Raw genomic sequence first — 21937 nt, forward strand, 5'->3', positions numbered from 1 at the left:
AGTTAAAATGACTTACAATTTGAAACATGGGGAGTACTATTTTTTTTTCAAAATTTGAAAGGAATAACTATTTGTTAATAAGGTCCACGTTAGACACCGATCAATGCCGATAACAACAGCCTAGAGCCTTAAGACTATGGTCTCGGCGATACTACCAATGCTGAGGGGATGAACTACACCGATGTTCCAACATTGCCCTTGCCGTGGCCTTTTGTGCCTCTCTCTCTCTCCCCTCCTTCCCACTTTCTAGCATGCGACACCAGATGGTGCCAGGACGGACGGAGATCATGGCATGGCGACAAGCAGCAGGGGGCGTGTGCCAAATTGACAGCACAGCATCTTCCGATTTATCTAATCGACTTGCTCGTGTCAGTGGCGACAAAAACCAAGCGTGTTTGTTTAACATGTAGCCAAATGGCAAACTTTTACGTGTACGATCGATCGTGACCGGTAGCAGATTAACAAGGATGCAGCTTTCCTCCTGCTGGAAAGCTGTGGACGAACACGCAGGCACCAACCAACCACTCGCATTCCGAAATGTGGTCTGCATTTGCAACTCGGACGAAGAGGCTACCGCTGCACTCGCTTTCAGACAACCAACGACCTGCACGGCTGCTGGGTGCACGAGACTTGCTAAACGCTAACTCCATCACTGTTGAGTCCATGTCCATCCGAAGGATATTACTGTTGCACCTTAAACAAGCTGTTCATACGGTCATACCAGACGGAGCCCTCGATGCTCCATGCGTCTTGAATTGGATCTCGGGCCCTCATCCGAAACAAAATGTCACATGTAAAATTGCAAAAACAACTCATTAGTCATTTGGAGTTGACAACGAAACTGAGCTAAACTAAACTAGAGCAAAAGTTGATACAAGATAGCGAATAAAGATAGCACAAATAGGTGATACTTTCACTAGCTATCACAAAAATTATATGCTCAGCTTGGCATTTTCCCTCTTGCATACTATCACTACTCAAAGGTAATCAACCACCTCGCCTACACAACTATATCAAAGCATCCGCATGATTAAGCTAATCACCATAATTACCATAAACTCTACTAAAACATATGCTGATCAGAACGAACGCTCGCATATGTAAATAAAAGTATTGCAATGATATAATAATGAAGCATTGATAAACATAATGTACATGTAGCAGTTATACACACCAAAGATCCAAACCATTCTAGGGACGAACAAAAATTTTACCCCATCATCTTGCAGAACTTAATGCACAAAGGGGACATGGAAATTCTGGAGAATAACGGCAAGGTGAGGCAATAAAATCTCAAGTTGATCGACTTGAGGGATTCTTCCACCTTCTCGACGTCTGTCGATGTTCGTCATTGCGGTGATGTGATTTAATCTCTGTTTCACATCTTGTGGTGGTGGTGGTAAGGTGAAAAGGCAACAAATGAAATCCCCTTTGATGTACCCATCCAAGAGGGTATTTGTACTGCAAATTTGCGTCGGTTGATGTGCTTCTAGATGAATTATCTAGAGAAAAATCGTAGGACTGTCGAGGACCTCCATCTGGTGAAACGGGGCACCGTTTAGGGATGAAACAAGCTTGGTCATATTGGCTTAAAGCCCTTAAGCCGATCGGCTTGAACCCCTACAAGCCTCCAATTTCGGGGTGCTCCATGCAAAAGTTGCAAATCTTTTCGAGGCATATAATTTCAACATCAAATTTGTCTCCATTGAAGTTCAGACGAGGAAGATAAGGCATGTGCAAGTTCAGCTACTCCTATGAGTCTGCAGTTTAATGTCCATATTTGGACCTTCCAATATCCAATGTCTGAGCTCAAATCCAACTTGTCCGAAAACCCTTCATTTATATTGTATTTCGTGTGATATTGCAATATAGTCCAAAATACAATACATATTCAAATATGTGGTTAATTCATATACAAGACCTTAAATGATACAAGTACAACAAGATGTCATTAACTAATATTAATATGGTGCGTTCTAAACTTAGACTGCGCCAACTTTTCTAAATTTGTGGATTGATAGAGTTATTGAACGAGCATAGACACTTAGAGTCCATTTGGTTCCTTTTGAACAACGTCGAACTTTTGACATTAAAAATGTAGAAAATAACTACGATAACACCTACACCAACGTGGCACGTTTAAAGTGGGGTCACAAAGCAAACGGTAATTTAAGAAAATTGAGCATTCCACAAGTTTGACGTGGTGACCTCTGGACGTGATTTAGCTTAAACTGCCCTACCTCGTAGAACGTTCGTCCAAATTTTCCTCCTAATCCTGTTCATATCCGAGCTATCGCCGTTTGTATTATTTTCTCTCTACGTTTTCTTCCAAAAAAACCGACGTTTGTATTCGATTCCACGAATTTTGGTTAAAAAACAAATCCGATCCAGCCCCGTCGACCGTATTTTGCAAGCCGTTTCCGCCGTGGACCCACGTCGTATATCCGCTCGCCAGCCGAGTCCAGGGACCCCCGATCTGTTCCCCAACCTCGCTCGCGGCCGCTCCACCACCACCACCACCACCCCGCCCTCCGCTCCGGCCGCCGAACCCGCCCGCCCCCGATCCAGATCCAGGTAACCCCCGCGCCGAGATCCCTCCCTCCCTCTGCGTCTCCTCTCCCCCCCTCCTCCCGGATCCGTCGCCGCGGGGTCCTGATCCGGCCGGTCCGTACGAGATCGCACGTCCCGTCCCGTTCCGTCCTGGCGGATCGGCTCGTCGGTGCGATCCCCAAAACCCAAATCTCTCTCGGTGGGCTTCTGGGATGCGATCCTGTAATGCATCCAGTTCGTCGCTGGATTTGTCGCTGGCTCCGCTGCCACGATTTGGATAATGGCATGAAATTCCCCATCTGGCGTAATGTAGCGATATAGGTCTCCGCTCTTTTGTTTGATCTGAAAGTTGGGGATTTTCTTAAATCTGATTCGGAATTGTTGTACTTCGTCCAGGACCTGAGAGATGGACGCGAGCAGGCGCCAGAGCGGGATTCAGCAGCTTCTGGCCGCGGAGCAGGAGGCTCAGCAGATCGTCAACGCGGCTAGGGCTGGTAATGTTTTCTTATCTTACTGTCCAGCTAAGGCCATTGCAAATCTAGCGTAGCATTGTGGAGCAAGTTAGCTGAGTATGAGTTCTGGATATGTTGACCAGAGAATTAGAGAATGCTCTTTCTTTATCAACAATGTTTGTTCCCAATGTAAGCGAACATGCATGTACCTTTTGCATTTTGATGAAGTGCGGCATAATCAGCATCTCGGTCATGGCTTTGACTTGGGCATTGGTGTTGATTTTGCATATGTTACCATAAATCTTGCACATCTTTCAGCCTATTAGGCCGTATCATCTCATCCAACGTTACATGCCAGTTTAATCTACAAATATGCATTCAACAATTTTTTTGTGCAATTTAAAGTTGGAATTTCTTGTCTTTGCTCAATTAGAGAAACCGTATTGTTGCAAAACTACTCTGGGTATCATGAATAGCTATGTAGATGAAAAGCAAAAGGATCTACTTTTCCCCATTTGTATTGGCTGCAACGTAAACTCAAATCTTTTCTGTATCTAACAGCTAAGTCGGCAAGGCTTAGGCAAGCTAAAGAGGAGGCTGAGAGGGAAATAACTGAATACCGTAAGCAGCTGGAGACCGAGCACCAGAGGAAGGTTGCAGAGGTATGCACACATCCTGCTCCTTTTAAAACCATAGGATTACAAGACCTCACTTCTACCTTCTTGTTGCTTACAGAGCAGCGGTGACTCTGGTGCCAATGTCAAGCGTCTCGAGCAAGAGACAGACGCGAAGATCGAACAGCTCAAGCAACAGGCTGCAAGCATCTCCCCAGAAGTCATTCAGATGCTCCTGAGGCATGTCACCACCGTGAAGAACTGAGCGCTTCTGTGCCCAAAAATATGATTGCAAGCTTGTATCATCTGTCTATTTATTATATCAGAGAGTCGTGGTGAGAAATAATTTGTGGCTTGTGGCTGTAATTCCTTTGTTCTTGACCACGGAATAAGCTGCTCCAGTAGAGCAGCAACCGTGCCTGGTACTATCAGAACTTGCCCATTGTTTGGTATATTGGTAAATATTTTCTTCATGTTGGAATTTTGAACACACTACTGCTAGTTTCCGACTATATTGTATGAGATCTGCAAAATATTCATCGAGTGCAACCTCTGTTAACACTGGGAGTGGTTTTGGAAAAGAAATGGAGGAAAGTGGATTTGTTCTCGTTGAACATGGAAACTGCATGCAAAGTTGTGGTGCTGCCGTTCAACGAGCCAGGATTTGACACGGTTGCTATTCTCGGTCAAACTGAACATACTCCTTCCACCCCAAAACGTATAGGGGGTGTTTGGATCCCCGGGCTAAATTTTAGTCCCTATCACATCGAATGTTTGGACACTAATTAGGAGTATTAAACATAGTCAAATTACAAAACCAATTTCACAACCCCTAGGCTAAATCGCGAGACGAATCTATTAAACCTAATTAGTTCATGATTTGACAATATGGTGCTACAGTAAACATTCGCTAATGATGGATTTATTAGGCTTAATAGATTCGTCTCGCGATTTAGCCTAGGTGTTCTGTAATTAGTTTTGTAATTAGCTCATGTTTAGTCCTCCTAATTAGTATCCGAATATCCGATGTGACACGGACTAAACTTTAGCTCTAGGATCCAATCACCCCTAAGATGTTTTAAGTTTGGTTCTAACCCGAACTTCTCTAATTTTGACAAGTTTAATATAGTAAAAGACATTTCAGGGTGAATTTGATAAACTGTAATTAAATCACTGTCAGCTAAGCAAGGCATTAACTCGAATCATGTGCTAAGGGCAAAGTGCAGGGCAGAGCACAGCCAGGTCAGTGCCGGCAGCTCCACCCACCCCATTTCCGCATGTTCCATCATCGTGTTCGTGTAGCCGCACATCCATGCCATCCCATCAGAAACAAGTCCATTACTCATAACCCATACACTGAACCAAGCATGCCAGGTGCAAGAATAAGTGAACAAGCTCACATGGCCTCCCATAGGCGCCATCAGAATTTCAGGACCCATTTTGTCCTTCAGAGTTCAGACCATCTGGAAAAAGTGGTGGCGATTATTGGTGCATTGGATCTGAATTTCTGAACCTCAAGCTACATGAAAGAGCAGATCCAACCATCAGACAACATTCATTTCAGGCTCAACGTCAGGTATTAGTACCAGTACGGCAGTACCAGCTTTGGTACTCGAATATTTATAGATTGCAGAAAACAAAAAGGACTTATAGTTCGAGGACAAAATGTTCTACACCAAAAAAAAAGCTGTTCAATGCATAGCACTTCAGGTAGATCCAGATATTGTTTCAGGCATCGCACTAGAATTCAGGTGTTGAGGCTTAATGTCAAACATATCGACTCAGATGACGTTTCATTTACCATGGTTCAATTCAAATATCACAAACCATAAGTTACCACTCAATATACATGTTCAGGTCAAATCATACACCATGATTAATTTCTATGCTATGGTACATCTAGATGCTTTAGTATTTAGTAAATTACAGATACAGACATAAGCAGTTCTGACAAGCATGCAAGACAGCATGTTACTCTTGGCTTCTTATCCCAGCCAATACAGGACAATATCCAAATTATATACAGATAGGCACTCCAGTTCCATCGAGCAGGCTCTGCAACTTGATAGTATCTTCCATAGTAATTATGCAATTATGTTCCATGAAGATCTCAAATCACTCTCACTGCAGAAAAAGGTGAAAACTCGCAACTTGTGTTAAATCAACATAGTACAGATTACTTAACAGACGCGCGGAACATAAGAATATAAGATGATTACCTTAATAGCAATCCTGGCTTATGATACCCTGAGTCTCTGGGCTGATATTCACCGAGCACGATATGAGCCCCTGGATCAGCAGGAGTACACGCAGTCACGCACAAGAATTACGTCATGAATATATAGTACGAAGATATAAAGGGAGATACTGCATTATGATACCAAAACTACTAACAACTTCATGTCAAACATGAATACTCTTTGCGATATGGCCTGAGGGAAGAGCTTTTCATTAAGAAATGTGCTAGCTCATTTTGCTCAGGGGTACAGTATGTATTATAATTTAATTTTTCATTAAAAAATGAGCAAAATTGAGATACTTGAAATAAATAGGGTGAGCAACCCAATGTTCAGTCATAAGGTACAGACTTCCAGCTAACAATAGTTTGAGTTTTCATGGTACAAACTTCCAGACTCATGTAAAACTTCAGAAGCTGTTTTGTTCTTCTGTTCTGCTTTTAAATGGTTTATAACATGTACAATTCTGTTAAAAACCTTCTTCACTTGCTAGCAACTCTCATTTTCAGAATAACCCATTTCAGGTAACTCAATTTTGCATCAGTTAGCTATCCTATCTAGGTATGATCATCACCATTAAATGTGACTTGAGATTTATGCTAACTTGCAAAATTACAAACTTTGAAAATTGAAACCACCATCTCATCTTCTAGTCATTGGAATAGCCAATAGTGCATGGCTCTAGCAAATCTGGAGGCACTCTTTCAGGGCAAAATAGTACATTACCTACATGGACAAGTACTTTTGCATTCTTCTAATCAAATGGTTTAACAAAATACATAATTAGCTATAGTCAGAAGAGGTACAACTGATTTCAATGATGAATCTACTAGTATCTGTCCATGCAACATATAGATACTTGACATGTATTAGTAAGCAAAGTTTTAGTGTTGACAGTTGACAACACACGTTCTAGTTCTAGGGCAATATGCCAATATCCTTTTGGAGGTAGTAGCTCAATCATTTGGCAACTCTTATTCATCCACCATGTTAGCCCTTGTGCCTTTATCCTTAACCATATTGAACTAACTTACTCATGCACTTGTAGACTACTTTGTATTAATAATCCTGTAATGGCGCTTTAAGGCACTGTTTCTTGCAGCTAACAGTTGCGTAATTATATTTTTACATATATATTTATATTATCATTGAAAAATTCACTCTTTCTAATGAGCCAGATTGTTAGACCACTTGCCCAAGGCCACATTCAAGTAAACACAAAAATATATTCAAAGCAGATGCCTAAACTTCACGACTACAAAAATGCTGTTGGTACAATGGAGGTGGACAGACTAACACAGTCATGCAACTAATCTATATAATCTATACCTATTATTAAATCTTCTTATAAATGGCCTACAGAGTTTGTCGGGTCCACATCTGTCCTAGTAAAGAACTAGTTTTCACGGTTCCCTTACACCATCCACTGTATTTACAACCCTGCTCACAGATTCACATCTATCACAGGAACTACATAAACAATTCATTACTGGTCATATAAAAATTACATTCTTCTCAGAAATGTAGATAGAATAGACGAAGGTTGAAAATAAGTACCCTAATTTTGTTAACATGGAAATGACAAGTCAAAGAACTGTGACACTAAAGCAGATTCCAGTGAACCCTATTCCATATTCGCTTACCACCAAGTATGCTAGTGCTGTCCAGAGAAATGCTAGGACATCCTATGGAATAAAACAACTATTTTCCAGATGTCCCTCCTCCCACACCCGAGCTATCACTGCTATACACTTTGGATGAAGTAACCATACTACTAAAAGTAACCATACTACTAATCTTTCCAATTCTTTTCAGTCCAAATTCATTCAAGTTCAGAACCAATATCGTCATTAACCAAAGATAGAGAACATGAAAAAAAAAAGTAATATCACTATGAACATGTCAAGGCGCATAGAGAAGTCTTTAAATTCAGACATATCCCCTTCAGCAGTTCAGAACACACAATCCATGATAAGAGCTGAATTGCTAAGCCCATAACTGTTGAATCCAGCCCCTGACAACCTAATGCAAATCCTTAGATATTACAGCTTAGTACTTACACAGAACCAAAAACTAAATCTACAACATGTTAAGTCCTTAATTGTTGCAAGTTATCTAACCCAATTACAAAGCTCCAGTCTTTGCAAGCAGTATCAACTACAAACATCCACCGCGACTCCTGAGCAAACTACCTGTAATGGGATCGTAAAACTGATAAAAAGAATCTATTGCGAGAACAATCAATTACCTTCACAGGGATGTGGAAACGGAACAACCTGATCGAGCCGACCACCTCCGTGACGATCTCCAGCGGCACGGAGCCAGTGGCCAGGTCCCCGATGAGGTCGACCACGTCATCCAGCACCCTCCCGGCGTCCACCCACACCTCGGCGTCCGCATACACCTCATCCCTGGCCGCGAGCTCGCCGGACCCCGGCCACGCCTTAGCGGACCCGAGCAGGTGGCCGCGGTAGGAGACGGCGGCGGAGACCGCTCGGTAGCGCAGTGGGAGGAGGAAGCCGGGGTTGAGGACGCGGAGCCGCAGCGCGAGGCCGAGGTCGAGGACGGGCGGGTCCACGCGGAAGCGGTCGACCCGGATATCGCCGACGCGGGCGGCGGGGGGCGAGGGGTAGAGGAGAAAGGCACCGCCAGCGAGGAGCGCGAGGGCGAGGAGGAGCGGGAGGGCCCGGGCGAAGCGGCGGAGGCAGGGCGCGCGGCGCGGGCGCAGGCGGCGGAGGCGGACGAGCACCGGGGAGCAGGGGGCCGGCACGAAGACGAGCGTCGGGGCCGGCGGCGGAGGCGGAGGCGGGGCCGCGGGCTGCGCGTAAGCGGCGGCCGGGTAGGCGTAGTAGGGCTGCTGCGGGGGATGCGGATGCGCGAGGAGGGGCTGGCCGAGGTGCGCGTAGGGCTTCTCGCCGTCGCCGGTCGCCGCCGCGGATGCCATCGCCGACGCGGTTGCGGGGGGATCTGGTTGGGGACTCGCGGTGTAGCTTCGCAGAGGTGGGGACTTAGGCCTCGGCGTCCAATAGGGAGCGGCCACGTAGGTGCTTCAAGAGTGGGGGAGAAGAATTCTTACATGGGCCAGGCCGACTTGTTGAGCAGATGGGTTCTCTTGGGCCGATCCGCTGGCTGCTCAGCCCACTAATAATAAGAACCGCACGACGCAACCCGCCGCCGGCGGCGGCGACGACTCTCCGGCGCGACAGCGGGGGACCGACGACTCTCCGGCGCGACATTTTTTGGCATAATAATGTGCCTACATGTCTGTGGACTGTGGTGGTAAAAAATGTTTACTAATGCTCTCATTTTGTTTACCAACTTGTTTATATTGAATTTAATGCCTATCTAAAATTCTACATTGGTTCATCTTCAGATTTTTATCCTTTCAGTTATACTAGTTTACACGGTGTGTTTCCATATGCTGAGATTATTGTTTTTTTTTTGTTTTTATTGTTTGGTATTTTTCCCAACATGCAGAAGAGCTTGGCATCATTTCACTAAGAAGGAAAGGTCGTTTGTCAAGTTGATGTTTCGGAATTTATTTATGTAGTTAGCCGTGGAGAAATGTGAAAGTTTTCCACACTGTTCATACTATCTGACTTATTTAGGTCTTGTTTGGCACGCCTCCACTCCTAAACTTCAGCAACTCCATCAAAAAATTCAGCCAAACACCCCAACTCCAAAACTCCATGGAGTTGCCAACTCCATGAAGCTGTAGTGCAAATGGAGGTGGAGTTTTGGAGCACCTCTTTTGCTACTCCAGAAACCTCTCTTTTGAACCTCCTCGTGGAGTTGGTGGGTAATTACCCACCAATGCCACTGGTTACAAAAAAAACGTTTCATTCTATTCTCCCTTCTATTCTCCTGAGCCCCACTCGTCGCCAGAGCCCCGCTCGTCGCCACCCCCGTGGCTGCCCGTCGCCGCCCCGCTGCCCGGGGACGCCCGTTGCCGCCTGCCGCCCGTCGCCGCCCCCGTGGCCGGTCGGCCCCGCCGCCCGTCGCCCGTCGCCCGTCGCCGCCCGCCGCCCGTCGTTGCCCGTCGCCGCCCGTCGCCGCCCGTCACCGCCCGCCGCGCTCGTCGCCCGTCGCCGCCCGTCGCCGCCCGTCACCGCCCGCCGCGCTCGTCGCCCGTCGCCGCCCGCTGCCCGTCTATTCTCCCGAGCCCCACTCGCCGCCAGAGCCCCGCCCGTCGCCGCCCCTGTGGCCGGCTGGCCCCGCCGCCCGGCGACGCCCGTCGACGCCCCGTCGCCGCCCGCCGCCCGTCGTTGCCCGTCGCCGCCCGCCGTGCCCGTCGCCGCCCGCTGCCCGTCTATTCTCCCGAGCCCCACTCGCCGCCAGAGCCCCGCCCGTCGCCGCCCCGTCGCCCGTCACCGCTTGTCGCCGCCCACCGCGCCCGTCGCCCGTCGCCACGCTCGTCGCCCGTCGCCGCCCACCCCGCCGCCCGTGGAGGGTCTCCCGTGTGCGGCACAGTGCAATGGAAAAAGGGGAAGAAGAAGATAGGATATAGAGGATGACAAGTGAGGCCTTAATTGGGGGGCAACAATGGCAATCCACACTGAAATCGATCTTTTTTGGAGCTGAGAGCACCCATCTAGCCAAACACCCCATTTTTGTTCTGGAGTTTTGGAGCGGAGCTGGCTCCATGTGGAGTTTTGGAGTGGAGCAGCTCCACCTGGAGTTGGAGTCATGCCACACAGGGTCTTAACAGATGGTTAATTCCTCCTCATGCTGGAACGGCTCCAAAATGCTCAGTTTCCTACCATTCTTTTTCTTTCTTCAAAAACTACATCTTGTTATTCTCCCGCTTATTGGTGGTCTGGTCACCGTCTCCTTTACGGTGTTGCTATTATTTTTCAATCACCATAAAAGCATATTTTACCCTTTTTTTTCCCCAAATTACATTGAGTGGCCTTGCATACGAATAGCGACCTGCCTAAACAAGAACTTCCTCTTTTGAAACCTATGGTCACCGTCCACCACAATCTTTACCGTCACCGCCACAACAACAACAACTTAGCAGTTCCTAGTAAATCGGGATAGGCTAGAGTTGAAACCCAACAAGAACCACGAATCAGAGTTTAGGTACATGAATAAATGTTTTCAAAGCACTTCTATCCAGGGCTAAATCTTTAGGTATATTCCATCCCTTTAAATCTCTTTTTATTGCCTCTTTCTATGTCAAATTTAGTCGTCCTCTGCCTCTCTTCACATTACTGTCACGCCTTAGGGTTCCACTACGTACCAATGCCTCCGGAGGCTTTCGCTGGACATGTCCAAACCATCTCAGTCGGTGTTGGATAAGCTTTTCTTCAATTGGTGCTACCCCTAACCTATCACATATATTCTCATTCCGGACTCGATCCTTTCTCGTATGACCACAAATCCAATGCAACATACGTATTTCCACAACATTTATCTGCTGGACATGTCGTCTTTTTGTAGGCCAACGTTCTACACCATACATCATTGCAGGTCTAATCACCATCCTATAAAATTGCCTTTTAGCTTCAATGGTACCCTCTTATCATATAAAATTTCTGATGCTTGGCGCTACTTCATCCACCCCGCTTTGATCTATGACTAACATCATCATCAATATCCCCATGTCATTGTAGCATTGATCCTACATATCGAAATGTATCCTTCCTAGGCACTACTTTGCTTTCTAAACTGACATCTCCCTCTTCATGTGTAGTAGTGCCAAAATCACATCTCATATATTCAATTTTAGTTCTGCTGAGTCTAAAATCTTTTGACTCTAGGGTCTCCCGCCACAACTCCAGTTTCCTATTTACTCCTGCTCGACTTTCATCAACTAGCACTACATCATCTGTGAAGAGCATACACCAAGGGATATCCCCTTGAATGTCCTTTGTTACCTCATCCATCACCAAGGCAAATAGATAAGGGCTCAAAGCAGACCCTTGATGCAGTACTATTCTAATCGAAAAGTCATCTGTATCGCCATCACTTGTTCGGACTCTAGTTACAACATTGTTGTACATATCCTTAATAAGTCCAATGTATTTCGTTGGGACTTTATGTTTGTCCAAAGCCCACCACATAACATTCCTTGGTATTTTGTCATACAGCTTCTCCTACTCAATGAAACCCATGTGTAGGTCCTTCTTCTTCTCCCTGTACCACTCCATAACTTGTCTTATTAAGAAAATAGCTTCCATGGTTAACCTCTCACGCATGGAACCAAATTGGTTCATAGAGACCCGTGTTATCCTTCTCAAACTATGGTCGATAACTCTCTGCCATAGCTTCATAGTGTGACTCACCAATTTAATTCCTCTGTAATTAGCCTTATTCTTATATATCGGTACCAGTATACTTCTCCTCCACTCTTCCAGCATCTTATTCGATCAAAAAATATGGTTGAACAACTTGGTCTTAATTGGGATACCATCCGAGCCTATCACACTACTTTTCATCTTTTTCAACACCTCTAACTTCACATTTTTTGATTTTCCGCGTAAATAAGTGCATGTCAGTAAGGAATTGCAACATGTCACCCTGACAGTGAAACCACCCTAAGTTTTTTCTTTTTTTGCCCTATCCAACATCTGGGTGGAAACCAATTCAGTAATCCCACAGAACATGTACATGGAGTTACCATTTTATCACATTCTACGGGCAGACACCTGTTTGTCCCTTGGAGCAAGTTCTTTGTTCTGGATATGTTTCTGCCTTTTTTGGTGTCAAGTCTATCCATGGGAAGGAGCCAAGCGAAGACTTCGCGCTGCGTCGTGCATTTGCTTTTCCAAATCCACTTGAATGGCCCCGATGGTGGTTGCAGCCATTGAAAAACATGAGAGCATAGTACCTTTTCGCAAAGTACATTTGACACTTGGAACACCAAGGTTTGACAAATCCGATACAATCAATACAATCATCAACCAGAAAATTTAAGATGACACAACAGTGCTCCTGCTCACCATTCTTTCTTGACAACGAAAAATATGTACGAACCAACCCAATTATCCCAAGATCTAACCATCACATCGTTAAACCCGGCACGACTTATTTCGATTTCGACTCGGCACATCATCTATCAGGTCATCGTTTACATCTCAATGCACATGATAAGCATAGCGCTCATGACACATCATTTTCTTGCAATTGTTGTTTAGCAGTGACGCCTCCTAGGGCCTGTGGATGTGCCCAATCATGGCTGCCGTAGGAGGTCGCCATCGCCTTTGCTGCGCCCAATAGGAGAACAACGTGAGCCAGCATCAGATTCTGAGGTTGGGCACTTGTCAGGGTGGTCATCACTGAACAGGCCGATTTGGACAGCCAGAAGCTGTGGTCGCTTTCCTGAACAAGACCTATCGTGCACACTCTAGTACTCTACTGTACAAGCCTAATGTTTTAGTTTCTAGAAAATTGGCCATTCAACTGATCTAGTCTATGACAAATTTTAGGCATGTTACATTACAAACTTGGCAGCAAGTAGATTCTGGCTAAGGAAATGGTAGCTGCCTAAGGTTAGGCACACAACAAGTTAAGCTGCAATACAGACATGCTCTAAGATTGTTCCATGCATCAGCCTAAAAGGAAAAAGAAAGAAAACAATTTCCATGCATGGGATATTCTTCTTCCAGCCAGATATGGATTAACAAATGACAACACAACAGTCCACTAGTAGAGAACTCACCTTCCATGCGCACTATTTTGTCCCGGTTTAAAGTTAGCCCGGGACAAAAGTTTCACCAACCGGGACTAAAGCTCGGTCACTGGCGGGAGCTCACCAACCGGGACCTTTTATCCCGGTTGCAAAGGCTAGTGGAAAAAAAAGACCCCAAGAGATCTTTTATCCCGGTTTGAAACACCAACCGGGATAAAAGGGGGGTCTTTTATCCCGGTCGAGGCCTTAAGGGGATCTTTTATCCCGGTTGGTGTTTCAAACCGGGATAAAAGGGACCCAACGGGGTGGCTGAAGGAGGACTAAATCTCTCGAACCCTTTTATCCTGGTTTGTAATACCAACCGGGATAAAAGGGGGTCTTTTATCCCGGTTGGTGTTTCCAACCGGGATAAAAGGGTCCCGCGAGTTAATACAAAAGGATTGCATCCCTTATATAATCAGATGTATTGTGTAGGTGGGATGGCAAGGAAGCTACGCGTAAAGCTGAAGGTCGTGGGTTCGAATCCCACGCAGCGCGCACATGCATATTTCGCGTGAAAAATCGTGTGACTTGCGACGTGCGCGTGTGGGGCGGCTCCCAGGATTTCTTTTTTTTTTGCAGCGTCTGGCGTAAAAGGACCTGGGACAAAAGACCCCCTTTTGTCTCGATTGGTTTATCCCGGATGGATTTTCGGGAGATTTGCAGCCTACCAACCGGGACTAATACCGAGTTCTCTACCGGTGGTCGCAGGCCATCCCTACCACGTCATCATGGGCCATGGACAGGGAAGAAGAACCACCCTGAGAGCAATGACAACCGCGCAAGCACAAGTGACGGTTTTCATTCCTTAATGTAATGTGTCTGTTCTGTTGATGGTTTCGCTACAGGACGCCAATAGTTTTTGGTATAATTTGTATTTGTGTCTGTAAACAGCCCTGCAGATCGAGTTTCTGGGGAAAAATATGACCATACATGCACTAAAAAAAATGGAGCAAAATTTCTGGGTATGAGAAATCGATTTTCAACTGTTGGACGTTTCCCACTTTCAGAGCTATTTATGTTCAGATTTCCCTGCTCACGCGTCTGAACCAAACTAAAGATTACCTTCGATAAGCTATTCTTTGCTTGATTAGGCTGCTCCAATCAGGCAATCAAGTACAAGCATGCACAACAAATTTGCAACATTTTCTAACCTGCTCTAAAGCCAGAAAAGTTTCTAATATTTGACTAAACAATGTGTTTAACCCAGCAAGTAAATGATACTCCCTCCATCCAGGAATGTAAGACGTATTTTGACTAGAGAAAAGTCAAATTTTACAAACTTTAACCAATAATTGGTTAAATTACATGTACATTTAATGCATAAAATTTGCGTCAATAGATTTATATTTAAAGTGGTTTCAAGATTATATTGAGTCTTTAGCAATTGATGTTATATCACAGGGTTGTAGTTGCAAAGGTAAGTAGGTTAGGGTTGCCATACTAACAGTCTACTTCTTCCTCTCCGAAGGTGTACTGCCTACCTGAAACGGTGAGTGAGTCAATGAAGTTCCATTCATTTGCTGGAAAAATGGTGAGTTGATGATGTTCTGTGCAGAGCTTCACGCCAAACAAATGATGTAACTATGGTTTCAGTTCATGACTTTAAGCTATGTTAAGAAAATATTTTTTTCAACCCTGGCAGGAGCTCCCATTCATTTGTAGGAGAGATTTTTTTGCAGTAGCATACAAAAGGCAACATAAGAGAAATTCTCACAGGCACCTCTACGGGGCTTTTCGAACAAGAATTACAGCACTGCAACGAAACACAAGTTCAGAAAACATTGCCTGTAATATTTGATGTATCAAAGAGCAAGGTACAGAGTAAACCAGCAACTTCAATTCGTATTATCACCAAACAGAGATGAAGATGATAGGCACAATTAACCAGTGTTAGTGTGTTACTGTTCAAAATAAGTCAATATTTGCACAAAATGCTATCAGCAGTTTGCATGTTCTGCAACCGAAATGGCCAAAAACAAGCTGCTTCCTATCATAATAATGCATCAAACTAGGGTTGAAAATAGTCGGGATAAATCTCATTCCGTCCGTCCTGTTTTCTACATTTTACATGCTCGTTTTCATATTTTTGGTCAAATCCGGATTCGGTATGAAAAATGGGATGGCAAATACAAAATCAGGACGAGCACGGTTTGACTGTCATCCTGATCGTTTTCACTTTTTCTATTTTTATCAGAATATCCTATTTTTACCTATTCGGGATATCCCATTTTGGCATCCCATTGAAACAAGCCCAGCAGGCCAGCACTCCCCACCTCCCCCGACTCCCCGAGCAGCCCAACCCAAAACAATAGGGTTACCCACTTACCCTACATGATTGCACCCTCCTGGACTCCTTCTCACACTTGGCCTCCCCTTCCCCTCCTATCTAGCCACCGTGCTGTCGCTCCCTCTAGCCACGCCGTCATCTATTCCAGCCATGTCGTTGCCTAGAGAAGTGCCTCCTAATTAAGTCTCGACCCTGGCCTTGGTGCTCACTTTGTGGTGTGGCCCCCGCTCCTATCGAGCTGTGTGGCCGTGCCTACGGTCGAGGGCGTCGTGGCCCCTGCCCCCGTCACCAACTCGTCATCGGCCATCGCCTCATTGTGAGTTGCTAGCCTACAGTTGATAAGCAACAAGCCTTGCTCTCTTAGCTGCTTGCCTACGACAAGCCGGTGAAGACGATTGCACCCACCAGAGATGCTCCTTCTCCTTCTGGATCCAAGAGCGTGCACCACCAAGGCTGACTTCTTCTAGAGCCACCGACTTCTTATATAGGTACATGTTGAACACCATCTGGCTCCTCTTTTCTTAAAATTTTGGGTGAAAAAAATCAGTATCTTTGCATGGTTCAAGGGATTTGCACTAGAAGCCATGGATTAATCACCTAAAGAGGGCTCATATTTCTCTGCTTCCATCATGACCTCCAATTTAGGTCAGGTTTGCATGTCTAGATAGGAAAGAGGACCATGAATGTCAGCCCATCAGTAAAATCTTTCACTAGCTAGGTATTGCTGTGTTGTACTATTGCGAACTCATGACTGGGAGTTGTGAATTTAGGGTAGCAAATGGAAATGGTATGTTTTGGTTTGGTACTAGATGTTTTAATTTCAAATACAGAAGTGGAAAGTGAAAAATGGACGTCTATGTCCGTGAAGTTCTCCAAGGCCTGATGCAGGACGCCTAGCAAGGCGACCACCGCGTGGTTACTTAGTCATAGCCATGGATGACGGTGCTGGCCAGAGCTTGACGTTCGTGGACGGGCCATATGGCTGGTGCGCCTACAAAGCTTCGTTCTTTGCCGATGTCGAGGGCAGGTGCGGCCTAGTGGTGGATGGTGCACCCGGCAGGCCATGCTACTTCAGCGCCATCAAACCTTGCCCAAGTATCGATGGAAAACTGTCAAATGCTGTCTAGAATAGAGTGAAGGAGTGATTTGAAAAATGACTTAGTCCCTATTTATTTCAGCTTCTGAGCACTTTTGGATGACTAGCTTTTGAGATGTACAAAGACTAGATGCCCCCAAAAACTAAAAGCCAGAAGCATCTTGCCTTGTGCTTTTCTGCTTCTAGCTTTTGAGGGCATATGGCTTTTGGACATCCCAAAAGTTAACTGTCCAAAAGTGGTTAGACACTAAAACAAACAGGGCCTTAGTAGCGGGCAAACACCTTTCAACAGGGATGGTTAACATTGATTAACTCAGTGCTTAGTAGTCTACCCTTGTATATGATATCTTTCTTTGTTATTCCAAAGGGTTTCCTCAAAAAATTGGATTACTTTCTATCAAGGTTTTTTTGGCAAAGTGATGATCAGAAGCGAAAGTACCATTTAGCAAAATAGGATATTCTGTGCCAACCTAAAGATCAGGGGGCTAGGGATCCATAATCTAGATATCAAGAACACAACATTGCTTAGTAAATGGCTCTACCATTTGTTAAAGTCAGATGGTTCATGGCAATAGATTTTATGCAACAAATATCTAGGTTTGAAACCACTAGTGTAGGCTCAATGGAAAATTGGGGACTTGCATTTCTGGGAAGTCTTATGAAAACTAAATGGGATTTCCTTCGCTTTGCTTCTTTCACTATTAAGGATGGATCATGGATTAGATTTTAGAAAGACAGGTGGTTAGGAAATAGGACTCTGTGTGAATAATATTCTGACCTTTACAATACAACCCATAAAAATGATAGAGGTTCTGGGCACTTCACCACCGAATCTATCATGGCGTAGGGATCTCATTGGGAACAAATTAGTAATATGGACTAATCTCTTTTCACATGTTGCTAATATTGTTTTAATCCAAGATGTAAATGAGTTCGCTAGAGCTTACACCCAAATGGGGAGTTCTCGGTTAATTCTCATTACCTTGATTCGATTCATAATGAGGCCCCAAACATTAATAAAAGGCTTTGGAAATTAAAAGTACCATTAAAAATCAAGAAGATTTTTCTGTGGTACCTTCATAGATCTTAAGAAATGATAGTTTAGCTAAGTGTAATTGACAGGACAGTAAACAGTGTTGCTTCTATCATAATGATGAGTCGATTAGACACTTGTTTTTCAAATGCCAGTTTGCTCGTGTAGTCTGGACTATTATTTATGCTCCTTTTAGCCTTTCTCAACCTCGTAGTGTGGCAAATATGTTTGGTACCTAATTGGTAGGTCTTATTAAAGATCTAAATTACTAGTGTTACTAGGAGCTTCTGCTACCTGTTGGAGTCTTTGGCTATGTAGAAATGATGTGGTTTTTAAAAAGAAAAGATATATTTTTCCTTCGCAGGTTATCTTCTCAATTACACATGGGCTCCATACGTGGGCTATTCTCTAGAGGCCCACTACTCAGGCCTTTGTTGTAGCGGCTTCTCAATGCTTGGCATGGGTGGCCAAGGACTTTTTTACCCAGGTGCATGGGTGGCAGTCTAATCTTCGAATTGAGAGTAATTAGTGTGTCGGTATCTTTCTACTATTTTATAAGGTTGTGTGCATCTGGTATGCAGAGACCGGGAGGATTTCAAGCTCTTTTGTATCATCTTGATGTAAAAAACTTGAAATTAATAAAGCTTCCCGGTTCAAAAAAAAGTATCGATGGTCTTCCTATACCTTCTTCTACCTCTTTCCACTATACACAGTGATGCCTCAGGAGAGAGACAGACCTCGGAAGGAGGCTGCAGCGGAATGGACACATGATTCACCACCTCCAGCATTCTAGCACCAGCTATAACAGTTCCACCACTATGGTCTCTGATTACAAAACCTCATGCTCTAGACCTCTCATTCTCTAGGAACTGACCATCCACATTTATCTTCCATGTATCATGTGGTGGCGAACACCATTGATAGTTATCTCTCCTAGTATTTGGTGATATACCTTTGCTAGCACTGGGATTGCCAATCATTAAGGATTGACCTTTATAAATAATATTATCAGTTGATTTTAGCTGCTTTCCCACATTCACCTTATTCTGAGCATCCCACTAGGACCAAAGAAGGCCAATGGTCAGTAACTTGTGTTCATCCTCCAATGATAAGATGTGTCTGACCACCTACTTGGCCAAGTTAAGGCCTTGCAGCTGCAATCTGTTCACCTCCAAATTCCAAGCCCTCCAGCACCTCTTCACGGACTTGCACTTTAAAAAGCAATGGCCCCCATCCTCATCAAGTCTCCAATAGACCAGGCATCCAGGGTGTGTTTGGTTGGAGAGTAAGGTGGGATGGGATGGTTTCATCCTAGATTTGAAGGATGGGATGGCTCAGTTTTCAGAGATGGGATGGTTCCATCCTAGATTTTAAGGATGGGATGGCTCAGTTTTCAGGGATGGGATGATTGTTAGATAAACATGTATTAGTTGTAACTGGTTTGGATTGTGGCCGAATTCATCCAGGACTCCTTGTAGATAGCGGATAGAGTTGTTGTAGAGTTGTTGTAACAAACTCCCTGGATGAATCGGCCTCAACAACCAACTGAGATTGCAATCTTGTAAACCATGCAGGGGGTGCTTCCCTGCCTATATAAACAAAGGTACGCGGCCTCTACGGAGGTGAGAACGCTTCCCTAATTATCCTGGTTGCTTACATGGTATTAGAGCCACCTCCCACAAATACATCTAGCCATCGTCCACCAAAATCTCCTTGCGCAATGGCGAGCTCGTCGTTTGCTGCCGCTGCTACGCCAAACCATCACTGAGAAGCTCTCCAAGACGAATTTCCCCCTATGGAAAGCCCAAGTCCTGCCCATGCTACGAGGAGCGCAGCTGCAGGGCTATGTGGATGGCACCAACGTCGCCTCCTTGCTGAGATCGACAACAAGATTGGAGAGAAGCCGACGAAGGTGCCTAACCCGGAGTACATTGCCTGGTGTGCTCTGAGCAGCAAGTGCTGGGATTCCTAATGACATCTTTGTCACAGGAAGTCATGGCACAGGTCACCACGTTAGCGCCCCCCGTGCAGTATACACTGCATTGGAGCAGATGTATGAGTCTGCCTCACGGGCACGGGTGGTAAACACCAGAATCGCCCTTGCCACGACTCAAAAAGGTAACATGTCAATTTCTGAATATGTTGGCAAGATGAGATCACTTGTAGATGACATGGTTGCTACCGGAAATCCCATTGGAGATGAAGAATTGATCTCCTACATCTTGACCGGTCTTGACATCGAGTTCAATCCCCTGGTTGTCAGCCATTGTTGCACGGGTCAAGCCAATCACTGTGGGGGAACTATTCTCTTAGCTTCTCAGCTTTGAGTATAGGAGGGATCTGCTGCACGGTGGATCACAAGGATCTGCCAACTCTGCTAGGTGAGGCCGCGGTGGTGGCAACTACCGTGGACGCGGAGGAGGCTGTGGTCGTTCTGGAGGCCACGGTCGCAGCTCCTCATCAGGCGCGTCAGGAGGACGTGGCACTGGAGGCCACCAGCACCGACAAAATTCAGTGTTAAGTCTGTGACAGATATGGGCACATCGCTATTGAATGCTGGTACAGATTCGATGAGGATTATGTGCCAAGCTAGAAGAGAGTGTCTATAGAAACACATAGTTATGGCGTGGACACAAATTGGTACACTGACACTGGAGCAACAGATCACATCACAGGAGAGTTTTAGAAGCTCACTGTGAGAGACAAGTACAAGGGAAAGGATCAAATCCACACTGCAAGTGGTGTAGGTATGAATATTAGTCACATTGGTCATGCTATTATTAAAACCCTAGTCGTCACCTGCATCTTAATCGTGTTCTTCATGTGCCTGATGCTGACAAAAACTTAATATTTGTTCACCATCATGCATCAGATAATCACGCTTTCCTTGAATTTCACCCAAATTACTTTGTTGTTAAGGATCAGGCAACGAAGAAGATCCTACTGAAAGGCAGATGTAGAAACGGTCTCTACCCCATCCCGCCGGCCACCTCAAGGAGAGAAGCTTTTGGCGCCTTCAAACCCTCCGGAAAGGTGGCACAGTCGCCTAGGCCATCCATTGTTTCAGATTGTTCAGAAAGTCATTAGCAGCAATAATCTTTCTTGTTAAGTAGATTCCAATAAACACTCTGTCTGTGATGCATGTCAACAGGCTAAGAGTCATCAACTTCCTTATTCAGTGTCCACTAGTGCTTCATCTAAGCCACTAGAGCTTATTTTTTCAAATGTATGGGGTCTTGCCTCTGATTCAGTAGGAAGAAATAAATACTACGTCAGCTTCATTGATGATTATAGTAAATTTACTTGTATCTACTTGCTTCGGTTTAAATCTGTGGTCTTCCAAAAATTCCATGATTTCCAAAACATGGCTGAACATCTCTTCAATAGTAGCTCGTTATTTACAAAAATTGGGGTTACTCATCTTGTATCCTGTCCACATTCCCATCAACAGAATGGAGCAGCAGAGCGCAAACATCGGCATATTGTTGAAGTAGGGCTGTCTTTACTTGCTCACGCATCCATGCTCCTTAAATTTTGGGATGAAACTTTTGCCACTGCAGCCTATCTTATCAACCGCACTCCCTCCAAAATTCTGAATTTTTCTACCCCTTTTGAATACCTTTTTCATAAGTAACCAGATTACACCTTTCTCAAGGTTTTTGGGTGTGCATGTTGGCCTAACCTTAGGCCATATAATTCTCATAAAGTCGCCTTCTGTTTGAAGCGCTGTCTTTTTCTAGGATACAACCCGTCTCATAAAGGCTACAAGTGTTTGGATGTGGCCACTGGGCGTGTTTATATCTCACGAGATGTCATATTTGATGAATCTGTTTTCCCCTTTCAAGAACTTCATGCTAATGCTGGAGCACGCCTACGAGCAAAAATTAATCTCCTTCCTAACCTTTTTCCTTCCACACCGCACATGGATCATAGGGGGATAATAATCTAGCTGATCACACATTGACTAGTTTCAAAATTCTACATCTAATGCAT

The 21937-nt window shown here is 44.9% G+C and overlaps 2 protein-coding genes, 1 non-coding gene and 1 pseudogene across 3 annotated transcripts; 2 read left to right on the plus strand and 2 right to left on the minus strand.

The window, feature by feature from the left end:
* Positions 1-2416: 2416 nt before the first annotated feature.
* Positions 2417-4089, plus strand: LOC117842161 (V-type proton ATPase subunit G 1). Its single transcript, XM_034722528.2, has 4 exons — positions 2417-2574; positions 2947-3044; positions 3564-3664; positions 3738-4089. The coding sequence occupies exons 2-4, from the start codon at positions 2957-2959 to the stop codon at positions 3879-3881; spliced, it is 333 nt and encodes a 110-aa protein (XP_034578419.1). The 5' UTR covers positions 2417-2574; positions 2947-2956; the 3' UTR covers positions 3882-4089.
* A 1288-nt stretch (positions 4090-5377) lies between these two features.
* On the minus strand, positions 5378-8870 carry LOC117845778 (uncharacterized). The gene is made up of 3 exons (XM_034726862.2): positions 8102-8870; positions 5836-5905; positions 5378-5740 (listed from the first exon to the last, which is right to left on the minus strand). The coding sequence occupies exons 1-2, from the start codon at positions 8795-8797 to the stop codon at positions 5837-5839; spliced, it is 765 nt and encodes a 254-aa protein (XP_034582753.1). The 5' UTR covers positions 8798-8870; the 3' UTR covers positions 5378-5740; position 5836.
* A 2048-nt stretch (positions 8871-10918) lies between these two features.
* LOC140221971 (uncharacterized) lies at positions 10919-11658 on the minus strand (annotated as a pseudogene).
* An 8475-nt stretch (positions 11659-20133) lies between these two features.
* On the plus strand, positions 20134-20273 carry LOC117846727 (small nucleolar RNA Z247). The gene has a single exon (XR_004638457.1). It is a non-coding gene; the product is annotated as a small nucleolar RNA Z247 (small nucleolar RNA).
* Positions 20274-21937: the final 1664 nt, after the last annotated feature.

This window comes from Setaria viridis, chromosome 2, assembly GCF_005286985.2.
Source record: "Setaria viridis chromosome 2, Setaria_viridis_v4.0, whole genome shotgun sequence".
Classification (NCBI taxonomy): Eukaryota; Viridiplantae; Streptophyta; class Magnoliopsida; order Poales; family Poaceae; genus Setaria; species Setaria viridis.